Raw genomic sequence first — 15,529 nt, 5'->3', positions numbered from 1 at the left:
CTTCTGCCACCCGTGGCAGCCGCAGCGGGCTGTGCTCTGGAGTGAGGTGCTTCCCTGCCCCTCCTGGATCTTCTCAGACCTCTACCAGAGGCATCCCACACACGTCTCACTCCCACGACAGAGCAACCAACTTTCCCCAACACCTGCAGCAAACTTCCTGCTCAGGATTATTATCCTGCTTCAGTTTCCTATTAAAGATGAAATCAAGTCTCGCAGGGGTCTGTAGGGTTTCAGAGATGGCGCAGGTAGTAAGGAGAACATCTCACTCGGGGAGCTGGAGCTCCCTGCTGTTTCAGACTCCATCAGGCTGCACTCAGCTGCTGTAACCCTCCCCAGTATCCCCTCAGACACCTGGGATGGGCTTCCTCAGATCTGGGCCCCAGATCTCCACTCCTGAGTAGACAGTCTAGAGTAGGGCTAGAGGGAAGGGGCTAAGTGGAGGAGACAGTGATCCTGGGAGCAGGGCCTGGAGGGGCACTGGCGGCATCCGTGGGGGAAGGGACATGGAAGGTCTGTCACTGGGGATTCCCTGCCCTCCTAGATGGGGCACTGGGACCGGCTGCCAGCTGTCATTGCCAAGTCAACCCCAGACAAGTTACAGAAGTGAGAACAAAATAACAACCAATTACAGGCTTCCTATTTCCAGTCTGGAGGATAAGGAGCTTGGAAGTCATTACTCCCATTCTCAAAACATGATAAACATTGAAAAAATACCTAAAAATCAACAGCTCTTCTTAGACCCAGCAGGAAACTGAGATCATAGAGCAAATTATGTATGGCCCAGAAAATCAGAGAGACCAGGGGATTGGGAATCCCAGCTTGCACAAGTGTGGCCAGCTGCCAAAGCCAGCCCTGCTGTGGGAGGGTTCATGTGGTAGCTAGTAGCTGGTGGGTAAAGACCTGTGTGGACCAGCTGAGAGTCCACAGCTCTGGAGTCCAGCCCCCGGTGAGGTCGGGGGCACATTTGCACAAGTGTTTCTTCCAGTGGCCTTGTTACGTTCTCAAGCGTAGGTCAGAGAAAACTCCTTCCCACTTCTGGTAGGGCAGATAGTTTCTCCAAACCTGTAACCTCTTTTCATCCCTGACTGGGCCTTTCATCCAGGGAAAGTTTTAATTTTGATGAAGTTCAATTTGTTTCTTTTTTCTTTTATGGCTGTTGCTTTTGCTCTCGGGTCCCAGAGCTCCTCAACAAGCTCTACCACCCAAAGATGTTCTCCTAGTTTTGTTTATTCAAGGTTCAATGTTTTATATCTTACATTTCAATCTATTAATCATTTTGAGTTATTTTTAGATTTACTAAAAACGCTATCCTCTTCCCATCATACTGCTTTTCTGCTTCCCAAAAACACAAGTTCGCTGTATCTCTGTGTGACTATTTCTGAATTCTCTGTCCTGTCCGTGGAACCACACAGCTATCCCTCACCAACACCACACTGCCTTATACTATAGCTTTATGTCAAGTAATAATGTCCTCCAGTTGTATTCGGCTTTCTCAAAAACAGTGCTGGCTATTCTGGTTCCTTTAACTTTACCTTTCTTCTATACATTTTGGGATAAGCTTGTCTAGGTTGACAAAGGAAGTCTGTGGGCAGGTGACATTTTACTTCCAATTCATGAATGTGATATATCTCTTCATTTATTTAGGTCTTGTTTGGTTCCTTTCATGTGGGTTTTACTCATTTTATCATACCAATCCTCTCTTTAAAAAAATGTTATAACCAGCGGCACCTGGGTGACTCAGTGTATTAAGCCTCTGCCTTCAGTTCAGTTCATGATCTCAGGGTCCTGGGATTGAGTCCCATATAGGGCTCTCTGCTCAGCAGGGAGACTGATTCCCCCCTCTCTCTGTCTGCCTCTCTGCCTACTTGTGATCTCTCTCTCTGTCAAATAAATAAATGAAATCTTTTAAAAAGTGTTATAACCAAATATTTAACTTTCTGGAATTGTTGTACATGCATTGTGTTTTTGATTTTTGGTTTCCAATTGTTCATTGTTGGTATTAGGAAATACAATTCATGTTTCTGTGTTGATTTTGTATCCTGAGACACAAGATAGAGTGATCATCATTGGTTAAGCATTTTCTTGTAGATTTCTTTGGACTTTCTACATGACCAGTCATGTCATCCATGAATATGGACAGTAATACTTCCTTCCTTCTAATCAATTTGTTTTTATTTCTTTTTCTTGCCATACTGTATAGGCCAGCATCTATAGTACTAAGTTGAAAATGAGAGATAAAAGAACATCCTGATCTTGTTTTTGAATTTGAGGGAAAAATGTCCATTCTCTCACCAATATGTATAATGTCATCAGTAGGTTCTTTTGTAGATATCCCTTGCTAGGTAGAGGTAGTGCCCTTCTATTCCCAGTTTTATGAGTGTCTAACATGAATGTGTGTTGAGTTTTGTCAAATGCTTTTTTCTGAATTAACTGCTATGGCCATGTGGATCTTTTTCTTTAGACTATTAATATGGTGGTTTACACTTATGATTTTTGAATATTAAACAAGTCTTGCACTCTTAGAATAAACTCCATTTAATCATAATGTATTGTCAAAGAAACTCAAAATGGATGAAAGACCTCACTGTGAGACAGAAATCCATCAAAATCCTACAAAAGAACATAGGCAGTGACCTCTTTGACATGAGCTACGCAACTTCTTTCAAAACATGTCTCCAAAGGCAAGGGGGAAACAAAAGGAAAAATGAACTGTTGGGACTTCGTCAAGATCAGAAGCTTCTGCACAGCAAAGGAAACAGTCAAGAAAGCAAAGAGGCAACCCATGGAATGGGAGAAGATATTTGCAAATGACACTACAGACAAAGGGCTGATAGCCAAGATCTATAAAGAACTTCTCAAACTCAAGACCCAAAAAACAAATAATTAAGTCAAAAAATGGACAGAAGACACGAACATACAAATGGCTAACAGACACATGAAAGAATGTTTATCATCATTAGTCATCAGGGAAATTAATATCAAAACCCCAATGAGGGGCACCAGGGTGGTTCAGTGGGTTAAAATCTCTGCTTTCAGCTGAGGTCATGATCCTGGGTTCCTGGGATTGAGCCCCGCATCGGGCTTTCTGCCCAGCAGGGAGCCTCCTTTCCCTCCCTCTCCCTCTGCCTGCCTCTCTGCCTACTTGTCTACTTCTGTCTGTCAAATAAACAAATAAAATCTTTTAAAAAATTGTGATACCACCTTAAAGCAGTTAGAATGGCAAAAATTAACAAGGCAGGAAACAACAAATGTTGGAGAGGATGTGGAGAAAGGGGAACCCTCTTACACTGTTGGTGGGAATGCAAGTTGGTGCAGTCACTTTGGAAAACAGTGTGGAGATTCCTCAAGAAATGAAAACTATTGCTTCCCTATGATGCAGCAATGGCACTACTGGGTATTTACCCGAAAGATACAGATGTAGTGATAAGCAGGGCCATATTCACCCCAATGTTCATAGAAGTAGTGTCCACAAAGCCAAAGTGTGGAAGGAGCTGAGATGCCCTTCAACACATAAAGAAACTGTGGTCCATATATGCAATGGAATATTACTCTGCCATCAAAACCATACACTTAAAATGAATGAATTGCATTCTATGTGATGTCTTTATAGAGTTTTTATTTTATAATTGAGCTGGAGCAAGCATGTCACAATGCTAACACTGAGTCTACATATCCTCTACACTGCTTTCTATTGCATTTTCCCATTTTTTAATAACATAGTTGAAACATTCCTAATGACTTTACCCATTTTCACTGAAAAGGAGAAAAGCAGTGTGAATGAATGCTGGCCAATGGTGATCTATGAATAACACTTAAATCACTTCACTTATGGGGAGGAGACATAAAAGCATCATGGTGTCAGGGGTCAGTGTCCAGGAGCTGGATCCAGACCTCATGGGGCAGCAGAGGCAGAATTTTGTGTGACTAGTGAATCAGAGGTGTTCCTTCCCTGTGTTAGGAATGAATATGAGAGAACCAGAATCTGGTCAGATTCCTGCTAACAGACTGCACACTGGGATGGACTAATGTAAATAAATTAAGAGCCCTACCAAGTCGAGATCCTTCTGCAATTTGTGTTTGTGGGTGGAAAACATCTCTATGTACAATGTCCAGACACATTGTACACTCTCACACAACACGCATCCCTGAAACAGGATCCTCAGAATGAACCGACACAAAGTACATTGCAAACACAGACATTAGAATGAGAGTGGGATCTGACTTTTAGAGACCCAGGGAGGATGGCAGAAGGAACCCTCAGACAGCACAGCGTAACCCCAAGATATTTTACGAAAATGAGCACCAAGGGCCCAGGTGTGCACAGGCATACCAGAGGAAACAGGCCGTCAGAACTCAGGGAGTCATGTCCGGGGCCTTCCCAGTGGATGTGCCGGGTGGCAGGGGCCCCTGCCCGCTTGTCTGGGGGAGGGTCCCACCAACAACTACGCCAGGGGGCCGACAAGTGGGGACTCTCCAAGCCCAGACTCTCCAGAGCAGACATGTGAGCAGGAATGGCTCCAGCTCGCCCCACTGTCTGTCTGAACACGCGGCCCCCACACTGTCCTTCTTGGCCAGAGCCTCCTATGACACCTGCGTCCAGGGACAGTGGATGATGAATGGAGGCGTGGACACAGGCAGAGCCTGCCCATTATCAGCTGCCGGGCGAGCGCCATGTGTGGGGGCACTGGGGCGCCATGGCCAGGACCCCACAAGCTGGCTGCTCTCCTCTTCCCGCCCAGGGCACCGCGGCCTGTGGGACCCACGCATCTCTGAATGAAGAACAAACGTGCAGGCACGGAAGGGTGGCCACGGGAGCCCGAGCTTCCCGGGTGCCCTCCAAAGGCACAGCACTGTCATCAGTGGTGATAGGAATGCTCCTGTCTCCAAGGGATTCCCCAGAACTCCAGGCCCCACTGCTGGATCTCATCCTAGGGGAGCACGAGGAGGCTCTGCAGCCAAACGCGCAAGGCTGACTGACAGGGCCGCCCTGGTCCCCAGGCTGCCCAGAGCCCACGGTGCTCTCGGGAAAGCATGAGCCTGGCTTCCTGCACGCTCTATGGAGACCCAGCGAGCTGACCGGGACCTGCCCCACTGGACGGGGCAGAGCAGAGCTGGGCCTGCTCTGGGTGAGCACCAGGACTTCCCCAGGGATGACCTGGTCCTCACCGCAGATTCGTCCTCACTTGCTGGGAGCTCCCTCCTGATTCGGCCCCACCACACCGTCCCCGCAAGCTGTCACCTCTCCTAAATGTTTCTGTGGCGAGGAATGTTGGGGGCCATAAAAATCTGGAATGTTCCTCCACTTAATTTCCTTCCCGCAGCACAGACTGTGTATTTTCCAAGGAAAAGAGGCAAATCTTCGCGGACACCGTTAGTTCCAGCGCTCACTAAGCGCACACCATGGACAGGGACAAAGCAGGGTGACAGGCATAGGGGCGGCCTCTGTTTGGGTCTGGTTGGACCCCTGAGCCCCTTCCTCTCTGTGAGGCCCAGCTGGACAGGGAGGGGCAGCCGCTGGGGAGTGCGACCAAGAGGAAACCTCTGCTTCTGGAAGGGGCAGGAGGGTGGGGAGCACTCCAGAGCCGCCTGCCCTGAAAGGGAGGAGCCCTTGTGGGGTGGCCTGAGGATTCCGTGCAGCGGGACAAGGACACCGGCGTGAGTTCCGTTCTCCACCAAACTCTTTGCTGGGGTCGGGAGGAGGGAAGCAGAGGGCTAGGTGTACCTTGGACCTGGGTGGCCTTGGCCCCATCCTGCGTGCAGGAAAAGCACATCTGGGAGTGCTGAGTGCTGTAGGGGCCTCACCAAACCCGGAAAAGGCACCAGAGTCTAGAACGTGGAGGGCCTGAGTGCTCGCTCCTGGGACCAGAGCATCTGGGTGGGACAGGGCTAGGGGCTGGAGGGGACCAGCACTCCCAGTGAGAGGAGGTGCAGGGCAGTTGTGGGGGGCAGCAGGGTCACCTCCCTGCATGGTTGGAGAAGACGGCCCTGTCCAGAAATCCAGCCACGGGACTTGCCGCCTGCGCCACCGCTGTGGTTCCTGTGTGCACACCGTGGCCAGTGCCCCCACCCGCCCTCATCCGTGCCCCATGTCCATCCTCACTGGAATTGGGCGGATCTCCCACTGGCCCTCCCAGCTCGGTGATCCCGATGGCACCGGAAGACACTCCTGCTACCACAAGCCCGAGGCCCAGAGCCCGTCTCCTCAGGCCCCGCACAGGGAGCCCTGCAGGAGCTGAGGACCGCCCGCCCAGTCGGACCCGTGGCAGAAGCTTCCGGGAGGCAGAGGGAGCTCCGGAAGATGGGGCTGTCTGCGGACTTCATTCTCAAAAACGGTCGTGGTGCAGAGGGCTCCCCATCCCTGGACGTTCAGGGATCCGGATGGTGACGGGAGCCCCCGGAAGCCCCTCAGGCTCTTCCATCCCGTGGGATGGGGAGCCCACACGCCGGTGGCAGCCGACACGCCAGTAGGAAGAAGTGGCCCAGAGCGTTAACGGAAAACTTAACTTTATTCCCCATTTACACACGGTGCCTCAATGGGCTACAGCCACCCCACCCCCACAGTCATGGCCTCCCTCCCTCCCTCCCTCCCTCCCTCCCTCCTTCTCCCCCTCCCTCCCCCCCCCTCCCACAGCCAGGATCAGCACCAGGATGAGAAGGACCCCCTAGGCTCCTTGGGGGGCCCCGGGGTGTGCCGGCCGTGGAGCGCAGGCCCACTTCTCCCTACTGGCTGCAGTGACGCTTCCTTCTCCTCCCTGTGACCAAGGAGTCACGCCTTCTCTTTGCAGGCTGTGAGGGGTGAACCAGCCCCACAGCCAAGGCCGGCCTCCCAGACACCCTGAGGTTGGCCCCAGGCAGGGGCATCTTTGCCACAGAGGCAGGACCCTCACACAGAGCCCGCTTCCTGGACTTTGTAGCTGGGGCGGTGGCCGGACCGAGGTCTATTCTCTGAGGAGAGGGGGCCCGTGGAGCCCCCTGCGGCCCCCAACCGCCAGGGCTGGGGATGACTGAGGCAGGAACGGGACTCTGGGAGAGTCTCCAGGGCAGCAGCCTGTGCTGAGAGGCCAGGAGGAAGGCCAGGCTGGGGAGCTCCTCCTCGTCCTCACTGGACCCATCCACCAGCCCTCGAGTGTCCCTAGCAGGAGGGGCCTCTCTGAGAAGCGGGGCATCTCTGGGGCCCGGTCCAGGGGCGGCGCACCTTTGCCCCTCCGGAGGGGCGGGGACCCGTCGGGCCCTGGGTGCAGGGGCCTCCTGTCGTCCGGGACAGAGAGCAAAGGCTCCGGGCCCCGACAATTGTTTCTGTGCTCGGCCATGCCTCTGAAGGTCTTGGCCGTCGGTGTCTGCTGGGCAGGCTTTGTCGCTGACCCCCAGCCCCTTCCCGGGACCGGTCTCGTGCTCAGCACTGGGGCCCGACCGGGCCGTGCAGAGACGTGGCGGTGCCTGCACACCCTCCTCCGTATTCAAGGCCGCCAGTCTTTTCTCCACCAGCTGAGGAAAGAGGGGACAGTGACTGGCCAGCATAGGCCAGTGAGACGGGGGCATGGGACGGTGGCACCGGGGGAGGCAGGGAGGGTGACCCACGAGGCTGTGGCTCTGCTGACATCCCCCTAGTCCCTCCCTCCCTCCCGTCCCAGGCTGCCCATCTTCCATTCCCATTCTCTGCTCTGTGCCCCCCCGACGCTGGCCTCCCCAGTGCTGTGATTCACAAGAAGCAAAGGGGGACAGAGTCATGTGGGTCTCTGTTTTGGGTCCCCTCCTCGGGCTCACCTGGGACCCCACTCCCTCTCCCTGCATCGCCTGGGTCCCCTGCATCCCGCAGCTTGCCTGGAGCCCGTCCTTCCCCGGGCTCACCTCTGCGGGGCTGAGCCCGTCCTCCTGCTCCAGTTTCTCAGCCAGGGCCAGGAGGTCCAGCTGTGGTTCCGAGGACAGCAATTCCGCCAGGAAGCTGGGGTGGATGACTGCCTCCACCTGGGACAGAGGAAAGAGGCTGGGGCCAGACTTGGCAGGGAGCCCCCTGTGAGCCAGGAGGGTCGGCAGGAAATGCGGAAAAGTGAAGACACACCCATCCTTCTCCAGACGGTGGGAGAAGTTTTCACGTTACAGTCACTGGCCTCTCTCTCTCTCTCTCTCTCTCACACACACACACACAGACATGCATGTGTGCAGACACACACACATTCACACCTATGTGTACACAGAGAGACAAAACCTGGACATGCACACAGACACACCCCCCCCCAAAACATACGTGCACTCTCAGACACCAAAGGACATACCCCTAGGCCGACATACACGTGAGCGGACACACAGGACCACATGCAGACATACACAAAGACATCCACACAAGGCACAAATCCACACGCACAGGCCTCTATGCGCACACGCATGGGTATGCACATGCACAAACACACAGGAACACACAAACACGATGCTTGGGCATGTGTGCACACACGTCCACGTGTGTAGCACGTCTGCGCGCACAGCAGTATACACACATGCCTGCACGCACGTGGGCAGGTACACAAGGATGCACGCACACATGCGCACACAGCCCAGGAACAAGGAAAGCGCTTAATGCCAAAGGCCTGGGCTCAGCCCCGAACTGGGCGTTGGAGTGCCAGTCCCTGGAATCTTCCAGACACCAGGCTGCGGGCCAGCGCACCTTGGTGATGAAGTCTTCCTGGGAACACAGCTCGTCAATGTAGCTCAGGAGACCCGGGTCCGGGGAGGTCGCGGCCTCGTCCTGCTGTGGCTCCTTTCCGTCCTCTCCCCATTCACCTGCCGGGCCCCCCGGGGCTGAGCGGCCAGGCCCCAGCAGCCCCTCCATGATGTCCACGTACTCTCTCACAGCCTCTGCAGGGATCTCCTTGGGCGCCTTGGTCTGCCGGCGCCGCGGGGGTCGGTGTGGCTGCAGGCGGGAGGGCTGGGCCCTGGAACCCGCCTTCCTGGGCACGCACGCTGAGGCAGAGCGAGAAGGAGGGAGGAGGCGTGAGCGGCTCGGGCAGAGCATCGGGAGGGCAGTGTTAGGGGCACACTGATGTCCCTGGGGTCTGGGTCAGGGCCACCGGAAGCTATGGGCACCGTGGGACTGGCAGAGCGGGGAGGAGGAGTGTCTCACAGCCAGCCACGTGAGCAAGGGCGGACCCCCTGATCCTCCAGGGGTCTCCCCACAGCCCACTCCCCACAGCCCACTTCCCACTTGGTGCCAGGTCCTCTGACAGGCGTGGGGCGAGGAGTCAAGAAATTCACCAGGTCAATACCCGTCCTGACAAAGGGCAGCTGAGACCCCCGGCTGATCTGGTCAAACGACCAATGTCCCCTTGTGGGAGCAGACACGACCCAGGGACAGAGGCCTTCCCCTGGCCCCCACAGCCATTGGCCACCCGCGGTCATGGGGATGTGGGGGCCTTACCTGGCTGCGGGCCCGCTTCCGCGGCTGGGGGCCCCCGCCGTTCAGGCTTCGGGGGCGCTGGGGGAGGCAGGCCCTGGGCCACCTTCACCCACTGTAACTTCCGCATCTGCATCTCCTCCTCCATCTCGAATTCCATGAACCTGGGGGTGAGGAGGCCCAGGCCGCACTGAGGAGGGGGCCCAGCCCTGGAGCCAGCAGGGCCAGCAGCAGGTTGAGGGACCGGGAGAGGCGGGGCCTTGGAGGGACGGCCGTGGCCCCGGCCACCAAGGAGGAGGCAGGCGGGCTGTCCGGCGCATCGCCTCCACCACCCCCTCAGGGAGTTGAGTCGGAGGGAGTCCGACCCCAGGCGAGGAGGCCTCAGGATCCCCAACCCCGTCCTGAGACCTTCTGGCGGAGCTAGGGGTGGGTCCAGAGCAAGGGAAGCTGGAACCGCCAGGGAGGTGGGGAGGGTGGCCCTCTGGGACAAGCGAGCATCAGCATAGCCAGAACTGGCCCCCGGCCCACTCGCCCAAGAGCCCCGGGCCAGAGAACCTGACTTACTTTCCCGCCATCTCGTAGTAGATGAAGCGGTCAAAGTTGCTTTTGCTCTGCCACTCCTGCACGGCCCGCCGCACTCCCTCTTCCAGCGTCATCTTGGGCTTCAGGCGCGCCAGGGTCCGTAGCACCGGGCTGTAAGGCGTCGGGGTCAGGGGCCGGCTGCAGTCCGGTCACCCCCAGCCTTCCCCGGATCCTCTGGAGCCCGTGTCCCCCACCCAGCATGAACGAGGGCTGGCAGGTGACAGGGGGTGTCGGGGTGTGCAAGTCAACCTTCACCACCACCACGGTCACCGCCTCCCACCACACCAGCCCTGGGCTCCGGGCACCAGGCTGACTGTCCACTGACAGGAGCAGGGACGGGGTGGCCTGGGAAGTCAGTCCTTCTGGACTCTGCCTCTTGTAATAATATTCGCGGACATCAAGGTGCCCAGCAATGAGTCCAGCCTCTGCAGGAAATGCCATCACCCCGTGTTCAGGAGGGACCCCAGATGCCAAGGCCAGGCCTGCCCGGTCAGAGCTCCGCAGGAAGGATCCCCCACCCTCACCCCTACACCACCTCTGCTCCCTCCCCTCCAGTTCTGAGGGATCCTCTGGGAGAGCGAGGGTGGGGCCCGCACAGGACCTCTGCTGGCCCTGCAAGTCCCAAGTCTCCTCTGCTGGCCTGGTCCCCTGGCCGTGAGATGCCCCAGGCCCGGGGTGCATGGAGACAGGATGACCAAGAGTGCGGCACCCAAACCACAGCCGCTCCTCTGACACCCGGACCCTATCTGCCTGTGAGTCCCCAGCGACTGTCACCGTGATGTCTCTGCAAGGTACAGGTTGGCTGGACAACCCCCCCCCACACACACACACACCGCCCCAGTGTTAGTTGAGATGCGTGACTGACAGGTGTCCTGGACCGGAAAGTGCCTTCCTAGAGCAGGGTCCCGGCCCCGACCTTCCTCCCAGCGGCCCTAGATCACCGCCCTGTGTGCGCGCCCCAAGGTGGGCCTGCGTGAGGGCTGAGGGAGAGCCGAGGCCACTCACATGAGAAAGCAGGAGAGAGCTTCTGCGTCGGGGCTGTGCGGGAGGTGCCTCCGGGCCAGCGACTTGAAGCGCTGCCAGCGCCTGAAGTTCTCATAAACACTCTTGGGGTTACAGGAGTCCTGGGGCGAGGCCGTGGTCCGGCTCCTGGAAGCTCCGTGAGGCTGTGGCCTGGCGTTGACTGGGGGCACGACGGTGGTCAGCTGCGCGACTGGGGGCTGAGCCGGAGGTGGAAGGCTTGGGGCCAAGCCTCCCTTGCCGGCCTGGGAGCCCCCACGGGCCGAGGCCGGCATGCTGGTCTCCACCGCAGAGGCTGTCACGAAGATGGGTGCGGGACACGCAGCACCCCCACCGAGGGCCCCTGGAGCACTCCAGCTCAGGGGGGCCGGAGTGAGGACGATGGTCTGAGTCTGGGGGGTCACGGAGCACCCCTGTTCTGACCTGACCTGCACAGTGACATTGCAGGTCCCAGTCCCACTGGGGCCAAGGCCAGCCTCTCCTGCCACCAGCGGAGTCCTGGAGAAAGCTGGCAGCACCAGGGGGCCACCAGGAGGGAATGGCGGGGTCAGGAGGGGCGGCGGGTGCTGGCCCCAGAGTGGCCGGTGGGGGGCGCCGGCAGTGGGTGGGGGGAAGGGCCGTGCCATGAAAGCAGACAGGGAGGCTCCCGGGTCCGTGGCCACATGGCGTCCCGGCACTGCAGATGCTGTGGACAGAAGGAAAGGGCCGGATGGGGTCAGAGAATCCGCAGCCGGGAGGGAGGACCCGGGATCCCTTAGTCCCCGGGAGCAGAGCAGTGAATCCCGTGGCTTCGCGTGAGGGGCATCACAGCCAAAGGTGCAGTTTGCCAGTGTCCCAGAGTCATTTCCATGCTCTGGCCTCCCGCAGGGAACTCCCGCCCCGGCCCCTCCCAGCACGTCATCCTGTCAGCCCAGCAGAGGCCGTTGGGCCAGCACTGCCTCTGAGAACCAGCCACGGACCCCCCCCACACGACTCTCCAGCCTCACGGGCGGCCTCCCAAGACTCGGGTCTGGGTGGAACCCTGACCTGTGGGAAATGGCCTCAGCAGCCTCCCTGGCCGCTGGAGACCTTCTGCAAGGTCCATCCTAGGCACCTGTAGGGGCCCTGTGAACAGACAGCGTCTGAACCGTTCGGGCCCCTCTCCCGCCAGCCTTCCGGTCCTCGAGGCTCCCGGCGAATCCCACCCTCTACTCCCCCGACCGGCACAACCGAACAAGAACACTTGACCTGGATCTCTGCCAGGAAAGCTCCCCCCAAACCCTGCGGTAAGCCCGTCTCAGAACCATCCACACACCCTGGACACAGGGCCAGCCTGGGTCAGCAGCCCAGAACACAGGACAAGAGGAAGCAGGTGGGAACTGCGATTCCTCAAGAGGGGAGCGACCCAGAGCAGCTGAAGAGCCCGAACCCTACCTTGAGGCCACCTGGTGCCACGACCCTGCCGAATCCAAGACAAGGCCTATGAGGCCTGGGGGCACGTGGGCTCAGAGTGACCACCGGCCCAGGTCTCGGGCAGGACACGCCATTGCACACTGGGCCGCACACAGTCCCATGGAACGACGTTCTGGCTAAGACCGGCCTGTGCCGCCCTCATGACACACTCCCACCTCTCCCTGCCCCGTGCCCAAGGAGGCGTGTGTCCCCGGAGAGAATCGGCGAGACTGCCGCCATCCTTTCTCCCCACACACAGGGCGTTTTCCCCGACAGGGCCCGACCCACCTCCAAGGAGCCCCTGCCCAACGTCCTAGCAGGTTTCTGCAGACTCCCAGCCTCTCAGCCCCCAGGCCGCTGTCCCTGGGGGTCCAGTGCGCTCCCTTCCTCTACCTAACGCCACCCAAGTGCCCCTGGCCGGTGTCACATTTGAATCCCAAGGGCTTCAGGGGTGGCCTGGCCCCTGACACGTCCAACCCAAGCCCAAGACTCACCTCCTTGGAAAGCCATCCGCACAGGCAGAGGACGCTGCCGCCTGGCAGCCTCCACAGTGACAAAAGTCAGGTCCGGGCCCCACACGGTGAGCTGCTGCAGGAGAGACGCTCAAGACCCAAGCCAAGGCCAGGAAAGTTTGAATCTAAACAGGGTGAGAATGCATGACCTCATGACATTCTGTGGCGGGGGAGGGGCGGAGGGCCCCTGCCCTGGCTGGCGGTGGGGAGACATTCCAAGAGTCAGGCTCTGGTAGGTGGGCCAGAACCCCAAGTTCCTTTCGAAGGATAAAGGGACGGCACAATCAGGGAGCGCCTTTCCAGGCAGTTCAGACACTGTTTTCCAGATTCACCGCACCGCGGTGTGACCCAGTGCTCCTCTGGTTCGATGTTGTATCCAGCAACCTCGCTTTGTGTCCCTCCACCCGCTCTGCTTCCTACTGGCTCTTGACTCATGCAACAGGGGCTGGACTTCCTGTACAAAACCCAGAACAGATATGCTGATGAGCACATGGGTCCTTAAGGCCACGTGGAAATGAGGGTTTCGAACCAGCTCGGTGTCAGCAGATCCCGTGGGTTTGCTCGCTCCTCGTCCTCCAGCCTCGGGTGCTCCTGTGCCCAGTGCCCTGCGGAGCTCGGAGCCGAGCAGATCCAGCAGCACCGGCCTTACTAGGGTCCCTTTCTCTGGAAAGCCCCGGTGCCTCACAGAGAGAGTTCGTGCACCCTACCATGCGCGACCAGAAATCACGATGTCCTGTTCCTCGGCGTATTGTGTTGCTGTTTGATATGGATTTCTAACCCCTTTCACTACCTTAGTGGAAACTTTCTAACGAGCAATACCTTTGGTTCAAAGTCACACTGTGCATAGTAGACTGCGCAGGGACGCCTTTTCCTCCCACCTCTTCCTCCTGGCAACCCGGCCCCCTTTCTCCCAGGAACCCAGTGTTACCTTTGTCTTTTAGATCTTTGGAGAGATGGCATTGTGCCTCAAAAAGTAAATGTACGCTCTTCGTTTCTCTGGTTGAACGTTGATACAGGTCCCCAAATGTGTGTGGATATGCACAGTGATTGTTCTTGTCCTGGTAATGCGGCTCCTCTCCTCCTTTCTGGAGGGTAGATGCCCAGAAGAAGTGATACAGTCCTCCTAAATTCGAAGGGCCCCATCCAATAAGGCTGGCCAATTTTAGCAAATAACAATAATAAACACTCAGTTAAATTAGAATCGGCGTTTCCAAGAATTGTGTTCCATAAAATATTTGAGATATACTTTTCTTATATAAAAAAAAAAAAAGATTTAGGGCGCCTGGGTGGCTCAGTGGGTTAAGCCGCTGCCTTCGGCTCAGGTCATGATCTCAGGGTCCTGAGATCGAGTCCCACATCGGGCTCTCTGCTCAGCGGGGAGCCTGCTTCCTCCTCTCTCTCTGCCTGCCTCTCTGTCTACTTGTGATCTCTCTCTCTGTCAAATAAATAAATAAAATATTTAAAAAAAAAAGATTTATTTATTGGGATGCCTGGGTGACTCAGTTGGTTAGGCGGCTTGCTTTCGGCTCAGGTCATGATCCCCGCATCCTGGGATCAAGTCCCGCACCGGGCTCCTTGCTCAGCAGGAAGCCTGCTTCTCTTTCTGCCTCTGTTTGCCACTCTCTGCCTGTGCTCACTCCGACAAAAAAAAAAAAAAAAAAAAAAAAAAAAGTTTTATTTATTTATTTGACAGATCACAAGTAGGCAGAGAGGTAGAGAATGAAGAGAGGGGGAAGCAGGCTCCCTACTGAGCAGAGAGCCCGATGCGGGGCTCAATCCCAGGACCCTGGGATCATGACCTGAGCCAAAGGCAGATGCTTGAACCCACTGAGCCATCCAGGCACCCCTTGATATATACCTTTAATGCAGATTTTTCCCCCTTTACCTAATTTTGCATTTGGGTGGGATTCTGCCTTTTATCTGACATCTCTACCAAAAATGTGTAACGTATCCAGTTATTATTAGTCACTTTCCTGTGTGAAAAAGATCTTGGATATGTACACTCCAGAGTGCTATCTTGGCTTCACTGCAAAGCTCATTTGTGTGTACACACACACACACACACACACACACACACCACAGAGTGTCTGCAGGCTCTTGGAAGGATTTGGAATTTGGAAGAGCCATCATATATCAGTGAGTGTCCAGGCTTAGTGGGGGTGAGGACAGGAAGAAGGCATAGGAGATCTTCCCCTGTCTTATTGCAAAGGGGCATAGAAAGACCCGATAGCCCTGGTTTTTTGAGCCTTTACAATCACTACTCATGAAAGGGATGTGCCCCTTGAGACAAAGCCTCCTGGGGTATCCACTCCTATCCATTTCCCACTCACACAACCAGCTTCCTCTAAGGGCTGGCCGGCCACTCTGAGCCTGGAAGCCCTGCAATGGGCATGCAAACCGCAGACCCTCGTTCTTTGGAATCCAGGCTCACACTGAATGTGGCCCCATGCACGTGGGAGTCATGGCAGCACCCCCTTTAAAATCTCATTGACTCTTCTCTTCAGGTTTCACGTGAATGTCAGTTTACTGGGAACACCATGATGCCAAGGAGCATTGGTGTTTTCTTTGTGAGAAGAGAGGGCTGTTAGGAAATGGGCCA

At 56.4% G+C, this 15,529-nt stretch overlaps 1 protein-coding gene across 1 annotated transcript; it reads right to left on the bottom strand.

The window, feature by feature from the left end:
• Window positions 1–6,011: 6,011 nt before the first annotated feature.
• LOC309845837 (NUT family member 2G-like) lies at window positions 6,012–13,979 on the bottom strand. The gene is made up of 8 exons (XM_082694189.1): window positions 13,859–13,979; window positions 12,913–13,055; window positions 10,973–11,672; window positions 9,950–10,078; window positions 9,410–9,549; window positions 8,660–8,955; window positions 7,849–7,965; window positions 6,012–7,485 (listed from the first exon to the last, which is right to left on the bottom strand). Exons 2-8 carry the CDS (start codon window positions 12,926–12,928, stop codon window positions 6,721–6,723), a joined length of 2,163 nt encoding a protein of 720 aa, XP_082550315.1. The 5' UTR covers window positions 12,929–13,055; window positions 13,859–13,979; the 3' UTR covers window positions 6,012–6,720.
• Window positions 13,980–15,529: the final 1,550 nt, after the last annotated feature.

The sequence above is a fragment of the Mustela nivalis genome (assembly GCF_964662115.1).
Source record: "Mustela nivalis genome assembly, chromosome: 13".
NCBI classification, from domain to species: Eukaryota; Metazoa; Chordata; class Mammalia; order Carnivora; family Mustelidae; genus Mustela; species Mustela nivalis.
The sequence above is the reverse complement of the archived record's forward strand: the minus strand, read 5'-3'. Positions and strand labels throughout refer to the sequence as shown.